Source organism: Pecten maximus, chromosome 4 (genome assembly GCF_902652985.1).
Source record: "Pecten maximus chromosome 4, xPecMax1.1, whole genome shotgun sequence".
Classification (NCBI taxonomy): Eukaryota; Metazoa; Mollusca; class Bivalvia; order Pectinida; family Pectinidae; genus Pecten; species Pecten maximus.
The window spans coordinates 30,043,773-30,066,650 of record NC_047018.1 but is presented as its reverse complement, the minus strand read 5'-3'; the positions used below and the strand labels follow the sequence as shown (position 1 = coordinate 30,066,650).

The 22,878-nt window shown below is 36.5% G+C and overlaps 1 protein-coding gene across 4 annotated transcripts; it reads right to left on the bottom strand.

Moving 5' to 3' along the window:
- Positions 1–625: 625 nt before the first annotated feature.
- LOC117325788 (multiple epidermal growth factor-like domains protein 6) lies at positions 626–21,111 on the bottom strand. 4 transcript variants are annotated; one of them, XM_033882243.1, is made up of 18 exons: positions 20,895–21,111; positions 19,349–19,552; positions 18,704–18,907; positions 15,254–15,385; positions 14,986–15,120; positions 14,631–14,765; positions 12,825–12,968; positions 12,473–12,616; positions 11,868–12,026; positions 9,287–9,427; positions 8,497–8,655; positions 7,551–7,691; positions 6,787–6,945; positions 5,793–5,933; positions 5,420–5,566; positions 3,874–4,042; positions 3,380–3,432; positions 626–3,149 (listed from the first exon to the last, which is right to left on the bottom strand). In XM_033882243.1, the coding sequence occupies exons 1-18, from the start codon at positions 20,959–20,961 to the stop codon at positions 3,076–3,078; spliced, it is 2,508 nt and encodes an 835-aa protein (XP_033738134.1). In that variant the 5' UTR covers positions 20,962–21,111; the 3' UTR covers positions 626–3,075. The 4 variants fall into 4 exon arrangements, with proteins under 4 accessions (XP_033738134.1, XP_033738137.1, XP_033738136.1 ...); XM_033882244.1 differs by having other exon boundaries at positions 3,078–3,149; positions 3,861–4,042; XM_033882246.1 differs by lacking the exons at positions 8,497–8,655; positions 9,287–9,427.
- Positions 21,112–22,878: the final 1,767 nt, after the last annotated feature.

The window sequence follows — 22,878 nt, the reverse complement described above, 5'->3', positions numbered from 1 at the left end:
ACTATTAATTTTAGGGGTCGTTGATAAAAATATTGTCTTAACTACTTCATGCCAATCTTTACAAATTTATTATAAACCAATACATGATGAACATCATGGACTCACGTACATACAGCTCAATGAACTTAAAATGTCCGAAATATGCCCTGATATAATATCAGAACACATAGATTTTTAAAATGTCTCGATAAACACAAAGGGACATAACTCCTATGTGTATAGATAAAGTTTTGACGTTTTAACGTGAGGTTGATGTATGTCAAATGTTACCGAACTATGGGAGATAAATCCTGTACTGAAATCGAGATAAGTATTCAAATCTTTTTGGTAGTTACTGTACAGATTTCGCGGAGGTTTTCGCAGTTGTTGCAGTCGGACCTAGTTCCACCTTGTAAATAGTCTACATTGAACACTTATGCAACATTTCTTTGTATAGATAAATATTCGATAAGTATTTATTTTCGCTTTATATTTAATGAATGCGAATATAGTACGAAATTATGTCCTTCGCGAATATTGCCAACTATACGTTATCTTCATTCATACCGACTCAAACCTGTGTCGATCTTTTCTCGTTAGAAATACCCAAACACAATGACATGATAAAAATGCAAGACACACACTATGCTTTGTATTCTTTTTATTATCTTATGTTACTAACATATAACAAGATACGTATATAGTGCATAGGCATATCTTCAACATTGTAATACATACTTTAACATGTTAACATCAGTGTATCAAAGTATGAACCATTAATATGATGGGCATCACATGTAAATGTTTTAGTGTTCTATGTCCAGTGTTATTTGACAATAGTTTATAGAGTAAGTTGTTTTCTTGTCTTGCCATTTTTAAAGATACCAAACGTAGGACATATACATACCAAATATAAAACTACCAGAACCTCACCATTAAATTGTGCTGCTAGAGTGTGTAAAAGAGTATTAAAAAACAGACAATCATGCAAACTCGTTAATCAATTTTATTAAGTTCACAGCTACGTCTGATTTACAATATTATCATAATATATAATGAGCTTCACACCTATATCTGTTTTATAAGATTCCCTTAAGGTATCATGAACTTCACACCAATATGTCACTTATAATAATATCTTAAGACATCATCAACTTCACAGCTACATATGATTTATAACATTATCTTAAGATATAATGAACGTCACGGCTATACCTGATTTATAATATTATCTTAAGATATCATGAACTTCACATCTATACCTGATTTATAATAATATCTTAAGATATCATGAACTTCACAGCTACATATGATTTACATATTATTTTAAGACATCATGAACTATTTGATTTACTTATTATTTTAAGACATCATGAACTATTTGATTTACATATTATTTTAAGATATAATTAATGTCACAGCTATCCCTGTTTTGTAACATTATCTTAAGATATGATTTTTGTCGAACCTGATACAGCACTGAAGTTTCCATTAAATCACGTTTGTAGACTGAACACAGGATATGTTATTGATACAAAACATATACATTCGATATAATATTTCCATAGGAAAAAAACGTTTAATGGCAAATTGTGAAACAAGTACATTAATTGGTAATATAAGACATTTAACAACAAATGGACTCTCATCCTCAATACTACAAGGAATAGAAAGGCTTAGTCACTATAACCTTCTGAACAAGTGAATGTAGAGAGCGAAACCCTTGCGTACATAGGATTTTTTTAGTTCAACAAAGTTAATGCTATGTATATTACACAAAGTTTATAAATAAAAGTTCCGCGATTCAGATATAATTTTGTTATAAATGGCGTCATTCATGAATACGCAGTGCAACTTCATATAACAAATCGAACCAAATGACTAGAATCAAACCCAGTCACCCACCGTAGCTAGAACCAAAACTGTCCAGTCACTCACCATAGCTACAACCAAACCTGACCGGTTACTCACCATAGCTAGAACCAAAACTGTCCGGTCACCCACCATAGCTAGAACTAAAACTGTCTGGTCTCTCACCATAGCTAGAACTAAAACTGTCTGGCCTCTCACCATAGCTAGAGCTTAAACTGTCAAGTCCCTAAACATAGCTAGAACCAAAACTGTCTGGTCACTCACTATAGCGAGAACTTAAACTGTCCAGTCACTCAACATAGCTAGATCCAAAACTGTCCAGTCACTCACCGTAGCGAGAACTTAAACAGTCCAGTCACTCACCATAGCTATATCCAAAACTGTCTGGTCATTCACCATAGCTAGAACTAAAACTGTCTGGTCACTCACCACAGTTAGATCCAAAACTGTCCATTCACTCACTATAGCGAGAACTAAAACTGTCCATTCACTCACCATAGCGAGAACTTAAACTGTCCAGTCACTCACCATTGCTAGAACCAAAACTGTCCAGTCACTCACCATAGCCAGAACTTAAACTGTCCAGTCACTCACCATAGCGAGAACTAAAACTGTCCATTCACTCAACATAGCTAGAACTAAAACTGTCCGGTCACTCACCATAACTAGAACGAAAACATTTTTTAAACATTTTGTGAATGTATTTTTTTTATAAACTATGAGGCAAATCAAAACAAAATATGAAATGATTTAAAAATCTCTCACGGAAATGGAATAAAGATTATATTTTTTATGGAAATATATTCTATTTACTTCCTGTATATCTAGTGGACAGCCTGAAATTCGAGTCAGCTTTTTTATAGTAGCGTATATAAGAAATATGTTTTCTCTTCTTTTTTTGAATACTGGTGTGTAAGCTGCATTTTTCACAAAGACAACAGCTCGTCATGTTGCAATATCTGTTTTTAAGAAATACATTTTTACACATCAGTATTCAACAAAAAAAAAGAAAAATGTCTTCTTAAAGAACTCTGTCTAGTGCAGTAAACATATTATTACTCTTCAAAACTTATTAACATTACAATTTAATGCATTGTCCTCCTATCTGTGTTACGTTACATTGCAACAGGTCCCACTCGGTAAGCGATTTATAACCGGGTTTCCTTGCCTTAGGTATGATTGAACGTGACAGGTTTCAACAAAATACAACATCATTTTGATATATCATGTTTCAGAGCACGTGATTTCCTCGTTGTGTTGAAGACCAAAGCTGTCATATGCTTTGTTTTCGAGCCCTCCTGTTATGTAAGAAATAAAACAAATTAAACCCAAACAACAACAACAACAATCATTATTCTCCCAATTTTGCTGTTTGATTTCGTTCATTGTCAATTAAAAATGAAATGCCATACATCTTCTAGATTATGTGATGGTATATCATTGACACAATTTCGTTAACAAAACAACATGACGTACATTACATCAACTTGAACAGTATATTATATGTAAGAATAGTATATAATCTTACCGTCTACTGCGTAGAGACCATGTCTGCGACTCCATTTGCAACAATTATACCGCCTTAGTAAAAATACAAAAGTACGTAAGTAATATGCGTTAGAATAGAAACAAGATATTAAGTTTTGTGAACATTTTTCAATTTTGATATTTATTATCATGTAAATATGTAAAGTTGTTTTCGCATTAAAATGTGAAAACAAAATATCTCAAAAGTCACCAATATCAAACCCGACATTATATGTTCAACTGGGCATATATATGAATCGCTAATAAACACAGACCCTAAACAATCTATATTGCTGTAGTCAGTTTAGGAAAAGACTCAATTTGAACATTTTAGTTAAATTATAAGCCTGATCACATTAAACTGCACTTAATACAGTAGATAGTTTTCTACTTCATGCTCTGTATTGCAATGATACAACTTCTGCAATTTGTTGAGATTATTGACACATTGTGAAGACATGTTATGATACTATATACTTCACCATGATGCCACACCTGAAAATCCACACCACTGTTATCACGTGTCCGGCCAATGACAGTAGAGTACCGACCACAACACACAGCAGAATAGCCGTACCGAGATCGTCGGTGTGGGGACACACAGTGGCCGATTCGTGAATAGCCGTGAGGATGTCATCGGTATTGGTGCACGTCGTGTCCACAGCTGTAATGATACCGGTATGTGTAGGTTACATGATATACTGTTCAAAAGGTGGCATTACATTTTTATCGAAGCGTACTAAATGTTTCCATAGGAAAAGACCCATTACAGAATTAAATCCTAGGTGAGGAGGAACCTTCCTTAAATTGTGTAATATTTTCTTATGGACATTTTTAAGTTAACGGATTTCTTTATGTTAGAGAATATAGAAGAAACTGGCCCCTTGATAGTTTTGGGTGTAGATAATGTTTATATACATCTAATACAACCTGTTAATATTGTGCGTGATGTTTCGGTTGCAACGGCGATAGTTGTAAACGGTACTATCACACTCATCTGACAAAATGAACGCTTAGTAAGTAAAACGAAAGGACGACTTAATTTTATAAAACTCCTAAAGAAAGCTCAAAGAGGATTGATTTCGATTTTTACATGCGATAAAAGAAAATTTTTTATTGAAATTACCTTGATTAAGAAAATCAGTAATGCAATTGAGATTCTTATAACAATAACAAAAATAACGGAATCAGAGACGTGATATATAATTATTTCTATTTAAAGCGACATCACGGTAAAACTTTTTTTCTTTTTGCACTTTTTTTTCTCTGTTGATCAACAGTCCGGATATGTATTTTTTATGTCATATATTATCGATAACGCATGCGCACAATACACCACACCCCTGTTAACAAAAATGGCCTCCCTGTAAGTGGACCGTCTACAATTGTCACTTACAAAGCAAAAGATTGGCAAGAGGAATCCCTAGAATACGCTAAGGAATCAACATTTTGGCGGATGGGACCTATTCATGTAAAGCGCGACTATCTGAACAACGCACATATTGTGTTGATGCCGGTAGGTGGTTATTGGGTATGACAGATGAGGCAAACGAGAACGTATGGTTTATTCTACCTGTTTCTTACACACATATTTGGTACTATACTACTAAATGACACCTGTTCATCATTCTGAATTGACGTTGAGCTATTAAATAACGTCTGACACAATTATAAACAAATCCTATGTCGAAAAAAGGTGTGTACGTACTGCGCTTCATGTGTTTATGTTTACAAAATGTCTGTCGCGTTTCTAAGACAGCAGTCAAGTGACACTATCAGCGCTATATACATGTCAGACGGATTTCCGGATTAAATCGTGTGGACATGCTGGATACTTGTTAATGTCGTGAAAGCATAGAAAGGAAGTGTATAAGACACGAACAATCAATAACAAAATAATGTTTTTACCGTGATGTCACTTTAATACTTAATCTTAGGTTAAATAACTAGCACGCCTGAATAATCAAGGTGGTTTTATACAACTACATCCGTAGGGAGAAATATAAATTAAAGATCGGCCAGAACCATAATTTAATTATACCGGCATTGGTATTACAGGCATATCCAATCCATCCATTAAGACATCCAGCTGCCGTTTTATCGCATATTCCAGTCACGTGATGACATCCGGGAATTCTACAGTAACACGTCTGGCTGCATCTAGCGCCAAAGGTACCAACTGGACAAGCTTTGGGAGCAGAAGTATACAAAAACTGAGATGATTGCTGAAACCTTTTGAAGGCTTCTATACACATTCCAATTTCAACTTCAATTGACAGGAAAATCAATTATTCTCCAAAAAAAGAAGAATTTATATACGTTAACATCATCAATAACAAAGAAAAAGCATTAGTCAAAGTGAAATTGTCATTTCGTGGATGGTACAAACTCCCCAATGAATGATATTGAGTTACCTCTATCACAAGAGTCGCCTGTCCAACCTTCCAGACAAATAGCTTCCTTCCGGTCACATGTCCCGTTTACAGGGTCACATCCGGGAGATAAACAGTGACATGTGTTGTTACAGTTGTAACCGAACGTTCCTTGGCCACATGCTGTTGATGAGAATACAATTTATCTATATTCGGGTTACGTTACTTTCTTTCGAATCCGGGTTAAGTCACATTTCTAAAATGAGAACTAGGGTAATGACAACGGAACCACTGGATATCGCATTAACTGGTACATATAAACAGGTAGGGGAAGCAGGGGTATTACTATCAATAAATGGAGGAAAATATATAAATATTAGGGATAGGTCATCGTTGTTTCGACACATGTCCTGTAGACAGGTTTTTTCTGCGTTGTTAACGTCAAGGTTTGTAGACAGAAAATTGGAGAAGCATATGACAGAGAGGGAGCTTTGCAACAATGAAATTGTCAATTAAAGTTTGGTCCTCTATCGCCTGGTACGACCACTGGCTTCTTGGTTTTTGTTGTTGATGTCTTGCCTCACAAGCAGCCATGGGGTCATTTGAAGTTCATATGAATGCGGGCGGAGTTTCATTCGTCTTTTTGTCGTATCGATATAATTACCTACTCATTTTTAACGACAAAATTCACATTTACGCGCAATATTCAAGATTAATTCAGTTTAATGCGTTTTTTATATTACACATTGGATAGATTTGTGAAGATTTAACTTAGTTTCTACTGGATAGTGCGAATTTGTTTCTTCGTGGATTTAAGTGTAGCTATTTAAATCTTTCCTTATATTTCATTGATTTTAATAATATATACAGCATTAGCCTTTACACTTTTCCTCCCTAAACGTTATCATACTATCCTTATACAAAACGTTAAATACAGTTAATAAATGTAGTAGACGATAAAGAGGGGTTTCTCTCTCTTGTTTCGGCAACCGTCTTCTGATAAAAAAAAACAATACAAAAAGATGACTTAACTCACATTGGTTACATGCTGGTCCCCGCCATCCCAACAGACATCCTGGTACCACGCACTCGCCTGTCACGTGATCGCAATATCCAACATCACAATGACATTGTAGGGAACAACTCTGCCCAAATCTTCCAGGGTCGCATTCATCAGACAGTGTCCCATTAACCTCTTTTTAAAAATATATCAATATGTTAGTAATATTGATAGCATTTCAAAGTTATATCCTTTTTTTCTAAATTGTGTTTATATCGAACAATTTAAAAGTATGTGTTAGTTTTTTAGTTCAACAAAGATTAGGAAGAAAAGTTTCCTATATCTAAATATGATGTAAAATGTGTGTAAATGGGCGTCATTCATGAATACGCAGTCCCAACTCATATAACGGAATGACCAAAATGTATAATCTAGGTCCAAGGTTGCAGCGCTTCCTATGATGCCAATAAACAAATGTAGGTTATCATATTCCAGTCACATGATAACATCCGGTAATTGCCAAAGGTACCAACTGGACAAGATTCGGTAGCAGAGGGATACAAAAACTGAGATTACTAAAACCTTTTGAAGGCTTCTACACACGTTCCAATTTCAACTTCAAATGTTTAAAAAGACAGGAAAAACAATTATTCTTTAAAAACAATAATCAACAAAAAGTATCCTTGTTGCTGTTTATTTACGTTAACATTATCAATCAATAACAAAGAGAAAGGATTAGTCAAAGTGAAATTGCCTTTTCATGGATGGTACAAACTAATCAATGAAAGATATTGAGTTACCTCTATCACAAGAGTCGCCTGTCCAGCCGTCCTGACAAGTGACTTCCTTCCGGTCACATGTCCCGTTTACAGGGTCACATCCGGGAGATAAACAGTGACATGTGTTGTTACAGTTGTAGCCGAACCTTCCTTGGCCACATGCTGTTGATAAGAATACAATTTATTTATATCCGGATTACGTTACTCTCTCACAAATCCGAGCTAAGTAAAATTCCCAAAATGAGAACTAATGTAATGGCAACGGAACCACTAAGCATAAACACGTCTGATGTCATATCGCATAAAGAAATACAATATCTTGGAATGAGATCATGATGCCGCCCTTTAATCTTCCCTATAGTCTCCGTCACCTTGCATCTCTCGAGAACTTGTGTTGTTTATTTCTCTGTCAGTAGCCGATTTCCCTCACAGAAATCGTCATAATGGAAACAAGCCCTTGGATATCGCATTAACTGGTACATATAAACAGGTAGGGGAAGCAGGGGTATTCCTATCAATAACTGGAGTAAAATATATAAATATTAGGGTTAGGTCATCGTTGTTTTTTTAACATTAATTATCGGTTACGTACAATGCTCCCTCAACCTATTGCCACTCGATACTATCGCCACCCTCGCATACAGCATACTAAATCCTTAAAAGGGATTTCCTAACTATATAATTCCCATGATAAGTTAGCCACCCCACATAGCGCCATTCACAATGTGTAAAAAAATACAAAAAAAAGTAAATTCAAAAGTTCTACATCACTGCGTATTTCCCTCTTCAATTTGGTCGTTGTGAAGCTCTCAAAAGCTGTATTGTTAGACACACGGGAATTCCCGTTTTCACGGCCACAAGTAACAGTTACGCGTCGGCGATTTCGTATACTGAACAGATCGACTACTACAGATACCTGTATGCTTCTGATAAAGATTTTTCATTTCAAAAAGATGACTTAACTCACATTGGTTACATGCTGGTCCCCGCCATCCCAAGAGACATCCTGGAATCACGCACTCGCCTGTCACGTGATCGCAATATCCAACATCACAATGACATTGTAGGGAACAATTCTGCCCAAATCTCCCAGGGTCACATTCATCAGACAGTGTCCCATTAAACTCTGTTTAAAAATAGATCAATATGTTAGTAATATTGATAGCATTTCAAAGCTATCTCCTTTTTTTCTAAATTGGGTATATATCGAACAACTTCAAAGTATGTGTTAGCTTTTTTTTTTTATCTCAACAAAGATAATGCTATGTATATCACACCAAGTTTATGAAGAAAAGTTTCCCAAATGAATACGCAGCCCAATCTCATATAAAGTATGACCCAAATGTATAATCTAGGTCCAAGGTTACATCGCTTCCTATGATGCCAATAAACAAATGAAGATTATCATTTTATCACATATTCCAGTTACGTGATAGCATCCGGTAATTCTACAGTAACACGTCTTCCTGCGTCTAGCGCCAAAGTACCAACTGGACAAGCTTCGGTAGCAGAGGGATACAAAAACTGAGATGATTACTGAAACCTTTCAAAGTCTTCTACACACGTTCTGATTTCAACTCCAATTGTTTAAAGACAGGAAATTCAATTATTCTTTAAAAAACAATAATCAACAAAAAGTATCCTTCTTGCTCTTTAATTACGTTAATATTACCAATAACAAAGAGAAATGATTAGTCAAAGTGAAATTGCCATGTTCATGGATGGTACAAACTCACTAATGAATGATATTGAGTTACCTCTATCACAAGAGTCGCCTGTCCAACCGTCCTGACAAATGGCATCCTTCCGGTCGCATGTTCCATTTGCAGGATCACATCCGGGAAATAAACAGTGACATGTGTTGTTACAGTTGTAACCGAACGTTCCTTGGCCACATGCTGTTGATAAGAATACAATTTATTTATATCCGAAGAATTCCACGGAAGTGAATGTGTCGCCTGCACAGCAAGCTACGATTTGAATTTTAAAACAAGTAAGCACTTCCTATAGGAAAGCAATGCATCAAGTTTGAGTTTGATTGGCCCAAGGGATCTCAAGTTATCGCAAGCAAACCTATTTTTTATTCAAACTAGCAAGGACCTTTGACCTTTGAACCTGAAAAGCAATCCTAAGCAAGCACTTTTGGTAAGGAAGCACTATGTGAAGTTTGAGTTTGATTGGTTGCAGGGAACTCGAGTTATTGCATGGAAACCAATTTTCTATTAATAATAACAGTGACCTTGACCTTTGACCTTTGAACCTGAAAAGCAATCCCAAGCACGCGCTTTTGGAAAGAAAGCACTGTAAGTTTGAGTTTGATTGGTCAAAGGGAACTCAAGTTATTGCACGGAAAGCATTAAGCGGACGACGACGCCGACGATGCTGACACCGACGCCGACGCCGAGGCCGACCTACAGAATGTATATGTCATCTTTTCAAGGCGACACAAAAATGAGAACTAGGGTAATAACAACGGAACCGCTAAGCATAAACACGTCTGACGTCATATTGCATAAAGAAATATAATATCTTAAGATCACGATGTCGCCCTTTAATCTTCCCTATGGTCTCCGTCACCTTACAACTCTCGAGAACTTGTGTTGTTTATTTCTCCGTCAGTAGTCAATATCACTCGCGGAAATCGTCATAATGGAAACAAGCCCTTGGTTATCGAAGCAAACTGGTACATATAAACAACGTAGATAGGGGCAATCGGGGGTATTACTATCAATAAAGGGAAGATATACAATTGGGAAACTGAAATATTGGGGTTTGCTCATCGTTGTTTATTACATTTATTATCGGCTACGTACAGTGCTCTCTCAGTCTATTGCCACCCGATACTATCGCCACCCTCGCATACTGCCTACTGAACCTTAAAACAGATTTCCTCACTATATAATTATCTCGATAAGTTAGCAACCCTCACATAGCGCCATTCACCACGTGCAAACAAACAAACAAACAAAACGTTGTGGAGCTCTCAAAAGCTGCTGTATTTTTAGATACATGGACATTCTCGTTTTTACGACCACAGGTATCATTTACACTTCCTCGATTTCGTATACTGAACATATCGACAACTACAGATACCTGTTGGTCTTGCAATAAAACAATGGATGATTTATACTGATATTGTGTCTGTTGTACACCAGTATAACGAGAGTATACTGTATTCTTCAAATTAAGTCACGGGGTCTTCGATATTCATGTTTAAAGAACGAAGTCAAGTTTTCAGGGAAAGACTCTCGGGTTGAATTAATGAATAAAAATACCTTGCAGTATTCATTTCTCACTGACATGATCTTAATTGGCGAGATATTGGCGATAGTTTTCAACGGAATGAATATCGAAGCTAAGTAATTATGCAATTATGATATCGCAGAAATGAAAGCGCTGACCTAGAATTAGTAGCTAAACATGCATAAATCCTGAGATGACCACGAGTTTAACTTACACTAAAATGTTTTTTATACAAATGTGATCTGCACTTGACGTGAAACGATGATCGAGATTTTCAATCGATTGATAATTGTTCAGAAACAAATCATCATCTTCTTAAATTTTCAACTTACAAACGCAATATGATACGGTTTTTGCTCATTTCGATATGAAAGATACCGAGGTGTTCCGGAAATGTTGATTTCACCTATATTCGCATGTACACATATACATACTACGAAAGGTAGTCAGTTTCGACACATATCCAGTAGACAAGTTTTTTCTACGTTGTTAACGTCAAGGTTTTTAGACAGAAAACCGGGTATGCATATGACAGAGAGGGATCTTTTTCAACAATAAAATTGTCAATTATAAAGTTCGGTCCTCTATCGCCTGGTACGACCATTGGCCTTGTGGGTTGCGTTGACGTCTTGCCTCACATGCAGCCATCGGCTGATCGGGTCAGTTGGAGTTCACATGAATGCTGGCGGACTTTTTGTCGTACCGATACTATTTTCTACCGATTTTTAACAGATGAAATTCATATTTTCGAGTAATATTTAAGAAATAATTTAGTTTAATGCGTTTTTTATATTACACATTGTATAGACTTGTGAAGATTTATCTTAAGATCATATCGGATACTACGTGTTTGTTTCTTCATGGATTTAAGTGTAGCTATTGAAATCTTTCCTTATATTCGATCGATTTCAATCATATATACAACATTAGCCTTTACACTTTTCCTTCCTAAATGGTATATTTCCCTTGTACAAAACATTAAGTACAGTTTACAAATGTAGCAGACGATAAAGAAGGGTTTCTCTCATTTGTTTCGGAAATCTGTATTTCTGATAGAAACAAGATTTTTCAATACAGAAAGATGACTTAACTCACATTGGTTACATGCTGGTCCCCGCCATCCCGGCAGACATCCCGGTACCACGCACTCGCCAGTCACGTGATCGCAATATCCAACATCACAATGACATTGTAGGGAACAATTCTGCCCGAATCTTCCAGGGTCGCATTTATCAGGCTGTGTCCCATTAACCTCTGATTAAAAAAATATATTGACAGCATTTCTCTATATAGTATATATATATAGCCTGACCTACATTGACGGTTTCGTGCCTGTGTGTGTTTATGTAATTTTAACAAACAGCTCATTTTATAAAGACTAAAAAACGCCCACATCATTCCATACTGACACAAAACCTAAATGTCACTTTAAATATATGCTTTTCCGACACCAGAAAACCACAGGGATTACTTTAATTGGGTCAAATTGTACTATGAAAATACTTTTATTATTTAAAAACAATATCTCAAAGCTATCTCAAAGTGATAACTTTTATATATTTACACGCGGTATCTGACCGAGAAAGTATAGGTAGGCGTCAAAATTTATCTACATCGCAAAATGATCTATATATAAGTGAATATGTTAAACATCACCATGTACAGGATCTGTTTGGTATATTTTGTCTGGGTTAGTTTACCATGATCACATGCCTCCCCTGACCACCCTTGTTTACATCCGCCAGATGTACAGGTACCGTTGACTGGGTCACACGCCTGAACTTTACAGTGACATACATATGCACAATCTTCGCCGAATTTTCCGGAAGGACAAGCGGATGCATCTGTATAAACATACATTTGTTGTTTATCGTTATCGAATATCGTAAACTGTATGTACTCACATGCAGCTCTGAATTAATAAAGTCGCAAAACATTTACATTAACCAAGCAACTCAATAAACTATTTTTCTATTAGTTTATCAACGTTGCTTCTACAGTAAACGCATCAATCACTTTTAATAAAAGAAAGAAATATTTCATTCAACTTACTTGCAATGTTTACGTCACAAGAGTTTCCGGTCCAACCTTGTTTACATCCGGGTTCGTAGCAGGTACCAATGAAAGGATTGCATCCGGGTGTCTGACAATGACACGTCTGCTTACAGTCCTCCCCAAACGTTTCTGGTCCACATGCTGTGAAATTTATATTCGTCACGTTTTATTGGAAAACAAGTTTCCCTTTTAACATTAAAATTAAAAGTTTCAAGTTAAAACGCATTTTTTGCTCACGTCACTAATTTATTTTTTTCGGATACATCGCTTGGGCTCCGCCCACATTTCCATATTTGGTATTACATACGTGTCAGCGGTTAAAGGTCAAAGTAACCTGATTGGTTATTAATCTTCATCAGAAAAAAATCACTGTAGATATCTTTAAACTTTTGATTTGTATATTTTTGGACAAAATTAACTAAAGTGACTGTAAAAAACGAAAACCTCCCTCCCTCTCGCCTGCGCAATTGATAAAATGTATCTTGAAATAAAATTTAATACTTGCTTGGGCGTAATTTGTCCACTCACTTTTGCGTTTTATTTGTGTGTGTATGCGTTTTGATGTTCATTTTAATAAATAATACTTAAGGCCACCCAAAGAGGTGTGCCCAAATACTTTGCCATACTTTTGTTTCATTGTTATCTGTACATAAAGCAAACAAAGCTCCCAACATTTATGGTATATATTACACAATCAGAATAATATCTTGGAGTAGAGGAGTGAGTTTTTCCTTGTCATGGGACACAGAGCAAACAAAATACTTCCCATGATACTCTGAACTGTACTTAGCACAATGCAAATTTTTGAACTGAAAAACACGCACACGACGCTTTATAATTACCAGCCAAAATCAGTCATCTGGAACCATCTGATAATATCCCTGGCAAAAACATGATACTTTTTTTTCTAAATCCCTTGCCTTAATTGCAGCGAATCAGGCATTAACTGAACATATCTCATTTTGTATTTGTAATAGGGTCATTTTGAAGGAAGTGTTTGATATTTGTGAAATGTATACATGTACATGTGTGATAATTATAACAAAGTATAATGAATATGTAAGGTATTTATTTTTGAGGCATACACCTGCGTGCGTATATACATGTATATGCGTTACCGTGCGCGGTTCTTTGTTTGTATATTGGTATTTATATGTCTTTGTATCCGTGAGTATATTTCACTGACGGACGTGACATGTGACTGTGACAAACTTGTTTGATTGGTTGAAAGTTTCTGTCTTTGGGTTTTAGTCTTTGTTTCTTTGTGTCTCGGCACATTTGAATTTCGACGTCGTTGGAGTCGGACGTACATGTTTATCAAATGCATTTGTCAGTATGTAGAGCCATATTCTTGTATTGTTTGCATCTGTTGTGTGGTATGACGATCAAGGAAGCGAACTGTGTTTAGCCTTCTAACATTGAAACGCTATTCGTGTTAACGTGGTTTTGAGAAACGTGGTTTTGAATTAATAAAACATATCATATAAACGAACCCAGTGGCATTGTCATCATTTACGACAAGCTACACCCCGCTACAAATGGCGCCCATGTAGGGACTACTCTGTTATACTTGAATATTAATAACAGTAGCCTTCTACATGACATCATGATAGACAGCATATTATCGATAATTGTAAAATAGCATTGATGTGGCCAAAAATCCTATGCTATCTAAAACGATCTAAAATGTGCAACCAAGAAATAAGTACTCATGATTTATTAAAAGTACAAACAAGATCGACGGTCCATTTTAGATTAATACACATATATCAGAAACTCTTTAAAATAACACATTAACTATACCTTCATTACACGTGCTGTCATGCCATCCTCTGCTACATCCGGGTGTTTTACAGATTCCTGTCACGTGACTACAACCGGAAGTCTTACAGTGACATAGTTGGCTGCAATCAGCCCCAAATGTCCCGGCTGAACATTCTAAAAAAATTATACAATTGTTTGCTTTAGTGTAAACTAAAAGGAAATATTGGGTATATTAGTCATGTTTTAGTGAAGAAACAAGGAAATATTTTATTCAAAACGGTTGCAACATAGATTTGTAGTTTTTAAATAGTGGTTACGTGACGTTATGTATCATTATAAATGACAGTCACGGATATTTTTTCATTCCAAACTGACCCTTTGAGAAGTTTCCTACCCTGGCTACAGCTGATGCCTCTGTAGCCCGGAAGACAGCCAGGTTTATCGCAGAGTCCCGTTATATGGTTACATCCCGACTCTCGACAGTGACACACGTGACTACAGTTAGCACCAAATAGATGTGGTCCACATTCTGTAACGGAAACGTTGATGAGTTCAAAAGCAAAAAGGACTTTTTTCTGTGTTCGAAATTCAGTCATTAACCACCGTATATACTTGTTATACATGTCTAAGAATAAACATCAAGTTAGTCCTAATGTACACACCTGTATCACAGCGTCTGCCCTTCCATCCCGGCTGACAGTCGGGGGTATCGCAGACACCAGACGTGGTATTACATCCTAGTTGACAGTGGCAGGGAAATTCACATTTCTCTCCATAAAAGTTGGAAGGACAACCTGTAACATAATGTTGATAGTATTGCAAAATTTAGTATGAAAGGCGATAGTCTTCACATTACAACATCTCAAGTATTCATTTTCTTATTTTAGGAAATCAAACATTATTGAAAGACATCTTATCTGTATTTAATTAAAATGAATGCTTTACTAGTATTTGCTTCAGATTTGGTCTCTTACCAGTTTTTGCTATTACATACGATCTCGAATTCCTGTTACATTAGATTATTTATTTATTTATTTTATCTATCTATCTATCTATCTATCTATCTATCTATCTATCTATCTATCTAATGCATCCATCCATCCATCCATCCATCCATCTATCCATCTATCCTCCTTATCTATCTACTGTATCTACTGCATCCACCCACCCATCTATATATCTATCTATCCACTGTATCTACTGCATCCATCCATCCATCCATCCGTCCATCCATCCTCCTTATCTATCTACTGTATCTACTGCATCCATCCATCCATCCATCCGTCCATCCATCCTCCTTATCTATCTACTGTATCTACTGCATCCATCCATCCATCCATCCGTCCATCCATCCTCCTTATCTATCTACTGTATCTACTGCATCCGTCCACCATCTATCTATCTATCTTTCTATCTATCTACTGCATCCGTCCATCCATCCATCCATCCTTCTTATCTATCTACTGTATCTAATCCATCCATCCATCCATCCATCTATCCATCCATCCATTCATCCATCTATCCATCCACCATCCTTCTTATCTATCTACTGTATCTACTGCATCTATCCACCCATCTATATATCTATCTATCTATCTATCTATCTATCTATCTATCTATCTACTGCATCCGTCCATCCATCCATCCTTCTTATCTATCTACTGTATCTAACCCATCCATCCATCCATCTATCTATTTCATTTGATATAATCTTATTTAATACGCATTTATTTCGGATGCATTGCTTGGGCTCCGTCCACATTTCCTTATTTGGTATTACATACGTGTCAGCGGTTAAAGGTCAAACCTGATTGGTCATTTGTCTTCATCAGAAAAAAATCACTGTCGTTATTTAAAATTTTGATTAGTATATTTTTGGACAAAATTTACTAAAGTGACTTTAAAAACTGAAAACCTCCCTCCCTCCCTCCCTCCCTCCATCCATCTATATATCTATCTATTTGATATAATCTTATTTAATACGCATCTTAACATCTCTATAAATCAGTACAGTCCATACTATGACATCGTTACTTATGTAAATTATATATTGATGCAATACATTGACGTGCCCCTGTCACACTTGACCGGATTGGTGTACCGGACATCAACGGATAGAATATTTTGTTATCCGGTGGTATACGGTGGCAAATTTGTCAGTCCGGTAGAAAAATCCAAACTGACGACGTACTTGCACCGAATATGGAACGGATAAAACGTACCAATAACGAACATGTAACGTACGGCTACCGTACTACCAACCGGACGTCTCCGAATGAGTAACGAACAACAAACGAACATGAACCGGTGAATCAGGACGTGTACAGGATGCATTCCGGACAAACCGAACACCTAACGGACATTATCCGGAGGTATGCGCATGAAGTTGCAGAAGGCGCCATGGTCCTCCCTCCGCAGTTCTACCATGAGTTGGTCATATAGACCGAACTGCCTTCGTCTCTCCGGGCTCAGCCATGACCTCGACCAATAACGTCTTCGCTGTTGCCTGCGGTGCCTTCTTCTCCTGTGGGAAAGGTACTGGTGAAGGTCCATCTGAACATTGTTCATATGCATTTCTGCCTGCAGCAAGGCGGCCCTAAACTGCACAGAAACTTTAGTCTGACATTCCATGCTGACAACTGTCTGTGAATCTAATTTGGAAGCTTCCAAGAACCTTTTATATGCCTGCGATAATTAATCAGTTTCTGTCGGTAGTCAGTTCCTCCCCCTGTAGGTATCCTGTAGGTATTCTGTATTCATCCGTTCTGTGCGTGTTATCCGTTTTCAATCCGTTTGTCTATTCGTCGTGTCCGGTGTTAATCCTGCAAGCATCCTGTGTTTGTCCGTTATGTGTCCGTTATGTGTTCGTTATGTGTCCGCTGAAGGTCCGGTTTATGCGTGGCGTATGCGTTCAAGTTCCATCAACGGACTGGGTAACGCATGCCCCCCGTACACCTACCGCATATAAACGAACAATGACAGGATATATACAGGACAAAACGGACATGCACAGGACAGCCAACGAATATTCTTATCCGTTACTATCCGTTTCAAAGTTTTGTGAACTTTCCAACGGATACCACCGGATGCACCGTACATCACCTGACATGAAACGAATGAACCGAACATAAAACGGACATAAAACGGATATTGACGAACATCACCGGATATCTAAAAATGTTATCCGTTTCACGTCCGGTGGCCCAATCCGGTAAAGTGTGACAGGGGCATTATTTGTTATGTAAACATTGATAATATACAGTAAAGTCTATTTAATGGCATTGTAGATGTTTACACAATACAGAAAATATCATTTACTAACGCTATCAACTTATGAAGATATGTATACAATAAAGTAGATATCACATCATCCCTAATTTCATAGTTATTAGGTAGGCAAACATATGAACCTAACTGTACCTACCCTAAGATGTCTACAGAAATGATGGACATATATCACATGGACAATCAACCAGACGACTAGTCTATGGACGTTTACTATTCTGTTATATGCCACTGATTATTCGGACGACGCCAGGAATCTCATATTTCAACCTATTGTGATTAAACATGACTATGCTTATGTTGACAGTGCTAACTATGCTATACAGACGTCGTATACATTGCCTGTCACAAAACATGAAAGCACAAAACAGAACCCATGGTATAGAAATACACGAATATACTCAATAACAAGGTTCTCAAAATGATCACTTAACCGACAGTAACATACCAAATATAGAGACGGAGCACGATAGAATTTCTTCGGAATGCAGTTTATTTTTTATTTACTTTGAATTAAACAGAGAAGGCTACACCTTTGGATGGGGTTGTAACGTAAAATAGGTAACGTTTGGTAATGTATAAAATATGTAGCAGACTATTCTTGTATTAACTCAATAATTACTCTTTTTTCGGCAATGTAGCAACTTAAAGCATAATTCGACCTTAGTCATTTCCCTACTAAATCTGTTGCACTATAATATTAATGTGTGCTACTTAAGAATGATGACAGTTGATCTATATTTTAAGCAATCAGCCAAATGTTGTCTTGGTAATCCCTGGATATAATGAGATCAGTTGCCATTACGTTGTGCAATATTGTAACATACCATAGACGTCGATTTCACATATCTCCACGTAAGCGTTAGAGTCGCTGTGTGTGACTACGATGACGTAACGTCCATCAAGTTCACATGTTTTGTTCTGTATGACATCAGGTATTATATCAGGGTCGTCGTCATGGTAACACAGTCTCCCGGCAGTCCATGATGACGTATTGGACACGTACAGGAAGTAGCCATTTTGTCTTCCAGCTATAAATAACAATTGTTTCTGATAATACATAACACATACAGGGATTTAATATGGCATGTTAATTTTGATGTTTTTTTTTTTTTTTTTTTTTAATTTTAACACTTCATTTTTATCAGTTTTTCTAAAGCTAAGTTACCTTTCTTCTTGTGACTATCAACTGTATAAACTTAAAATGCGCTGTTAACATTGACAATCGATCAGGTATCAAAATTTCAAAATTATGAGCAATATCTTTAGATAACATTTGAACCCTGTCAAAAAACAACTTTTATAGTAGCCAAGACAATGACGATTCAAAATAAGATATAACAGAAGCTTTCGACAATGGAATAATTATATGTCCGTGGTCTGGTTAATTATCATGTCATTTCCTAAACCCCTTTAGACTGATAGAAACACTGAACAAGAAGGACTTTTTTATGAAATGGAACTTCACCCACTTCCTTCACGGAACTGAATATCGATGTTTATAATCCGGGATATGTGTCCGATATCACCCCTCCACCACGCTGTGGATTTCGCATTGGTGGACACGAAACAGTTCGACAAAGGGTTCGACCCATAACGTCCGTCCACGGCCCTTGAGGAATCATAGGGGTCATGGACTGGGCTAGAGCTAGTTCGCATCCTAGTCTTCAAATTTACTGGAATAAGAAAAATACATAGCACATTTTTAGACATTGTTTGCAATGTTAGTCGAATTTACTAACATTGAAAATTATTAAGATATTTTGTTCCTGTTTGTATCAAGCTTCTGTAACATGAAATGATGCAGCTACTTTTGTTTATGTCTGCAGGGTCTACTGTGATACCAGTATGTAATTATAATTTGAAAATTGAAACATAGAAACACTTCCCCTCCTAGGAGGTTATAGTATTTCGGCTGCAGTTAATTAGTTGTTGTTTATTATTTTTATCATTTTACGTATGACATTTTGAAATACAGCATAGTAGTATTGCATAGAAAAACAAATATAGGGAATTTAGAGTATTGTTGTTGTTTAGATGTCTATGTAAAATATGAATCAACATATCGTCCATATGAATATTATTTAATTTCCTTCGACCTATATTGAGTTTTATCTGTCGCTTCGTAGGTATAAACACTTTAGGCCCACAGCCCCAGACCTAAATAGCAGTATAATAACTCTCCATTTGTAATGAAGTGTGGTAAAATCTTTTGCATCTTTAGAAAAATCATTTTAGAAGGTCGAGGTAGCACACTGTATGAAGTCATTGACATTTCACGCAGGTGATTTGTCGATCGTCAAATCAAGGTCCTGGGGCCTGTTCGTTTATGCGGACAACCCGGTAACGGTTTCTCAGTTTTTAAATGTAATATTTCAAACATATATCTTAACGGACCTGCAACTGTTAATACAGGCCTTGGGAGTCTTTGTCAAGGCTCGTCTGAAAACAATCTAAAATCACCAGGTCCGTCTTTATTTCATTAACGAACAACACCGGTCCAACTGGACCAACCGTTTGGACCGCAAAAAAGAAAACGTCCCAAATATGACACGTGACGAGTCATACCTGTTTATATGTCAACTTATAAATACAGCATACTCTATACAATCATGTGTTGATACCTACATAGTTTGATTGTGTTTCGTCCGTTCGCATCCATTTACAAACATATGCATTCATCTCGGTGTATAGACAATTTATCACTGTGGTAAGTTGAGAGTTCCGGACTTTTTTCAGTAACTGAGTTGTCCTGGCGTAGTGATTAAGTAGCTATATGGACTGTCTGTCGTACGTGTAGTGAGGTAAAGTTACCTGTGCCAATGTACTGTGTCTAAGCTACCCGAAAATCAAGTTGATCACTGAATAAGTCAATTATGTCTGAATTAAATTGAGCACATCCTGTTAATATTACCTGAATAACGTTTAAGTCTAATTTTAAAAGATTGACGATAGTCTATGGTCTAGGTAAACAGGAACATGACGCCATGCCATATTGAGGAATACATAAATACTTACACATACACTCCGCTAAGAAAACCCCCGACAGTGTAAACACCAACGAGGTTATACCTGTCCTCTTCATCCCGTTAGTATCCTCATGTCCCCCATACAAAATCGGCCAAACATTTCCTTAGTAACGTATAAATGTATAACAAATCCTCCGAAGGAACTTCCTGACAATGTCCAAAGTGGTATTGCGTCTGCTTCAAGCTATAAATACACAGCAATGATTTTAAATAACGACAGAAGTTGAATTCTAAATATAACTTACAACCAACCTGTACATTTAAATTCTACAGACATTTAATATTGTTTGAACTAACTGGTATACGATTCAGGAAGCATTAACAATGTGTTTTATTCTCTGGTTCTTATAGGTTATAAATACACCTGAGATCTGTTCTGTGTGAACATATCCTAATACATTTACACTACAAGTAAGTGATAGGTATATACAACGTTACTTCAACTTGCCAGAGATAATGAAGACTGAACAATAAAGAAAACAAACAAAAACCAAAAACAAGGTTTACATGTAAAATAGCTTCACAACCGCTACACTGTTTTTAATTGACCTTTGCATGTTTTATGTCGGTAGACACTGTAATGTACCAGGTGGAATTTTAGGACATCTGTGTGAATGGCGTGGCGTGATTGTATCCGTCACTGTTGTGGCGATCAGGTATGTTGTTATACACATTTTTTCTGTTTGCACTCATCTTGGTACATATGTACCATTGTTAGTGATAGGAATTCATCTATATCAGGATAAACAAATGTATCATAGAATGAGAGGTCGATAGAAATCGTGGAAAGTTTTACAGCTGACATCAGTATCTCATTCGGAAATATTCTTCTACTGGGAGTATCTAGAAATGGAAAATCTCGCTTATCATACAGCTTACTTATAACCCTGTCTGTTGTACATGTAGGTAAGTATCGAGATAATCGGCTGATGTTGAAGTGTATGTAGTGTTCCTGATTTTAAGTTTTACATATATCCTTTCGATATGGTCAATACATTTATTGATTAAAATAGCACATCATCAATACACTATAGGACTTAAGGCTCTGTCTGACACCATTTGTCTTTTTTTTTCTAAAAATAAAAAAAAAGATTTTTGAAAATATACATTGAAGGATTTTGAAGGTGTCTGTTACCTGTTCTAATGAGTTCTTCAATGTAATCAGCCTCTTATGAAAACAAAACCAAGTCGGCCGACACAGAGGCACAGATTGTTCCCATGGTTACGCCAACAGACTTGGAAGATCTAGTCACCAAACACAACAAAGATGTAGTCGATCAGAAATTCAATCATCCTCTCGATTTCATTTTCGATGTGATGATGTCAACGGAACCACCGGACACATCATATAGCATGTGTAGAAAGTCTTATTTCTCAATATATACTCAAATTGTTTTTATTAAGTTGCTTCATCGACATGCATCACTCCATGGTAACTTGGTAAAGGGGAAAGAGTCGACAGTTAATCCAACGCCTGAATGTTGTTCGCCCACTCCTTGGCTGGAGGCAAAAATGGCGACAAAGTGAGGGAGAAAATCATCTATATCGTAGTTTACACATGTCCAATTGTCTTATGAAATCTTGAATAACAACACCGAGTGTCCGATATACTGATCTTTAACACTATACAATTGATTTGTATATAGGCGTCCACAATGAGATTTAAAACCAGAATAAGGTGCTGGGAACCGAGGACCAAATGACTATTAGGCACATCTACTAATCTAATTCTACAAATGACATTCACGTTTCTAAATATCCACTCATTAATTATCCGCGCGCAATTCTTTCGGCAATGTATCGGACTGTTATTATTTTCCGACGCACCAGCTGTTATTCAAAACTATAATTTACATATAAACATGGTTTCATGTAATATTTACGTATATTATTTTTTCAAATACTAGTCGCGAAAATGACCCGGAACAGAAAACACAAACCGGCCTGAGAAAATGCCAGCAAACGCATTAAGG

Excerpts from the sequence above, each read along its gene's own strand:
- LOC117325788 (XM_033882243.1), bottom strand. The coding sequence starts at position 20,961 with ATGAAGAGGACAGGTATAACCTCGTTGGTGTTTACACTGTCGGGGGTT. Across the intron at positions 8,656-9,286 it reads AGGCGACTCTTGTGATAGAG|AGTTTAATGGGACACTGTCT; the intron begins GTAACTCAATAT and ends ATTTTTAAACAG. Across the intron at positions 5,567-5,792 it reads AGGCGACTCTTGTGATAGAG|CTTGTCCAGTTGGTACCTTT; the intron begins GTAACTCAATAT and ends CTGCTCCCAAAG.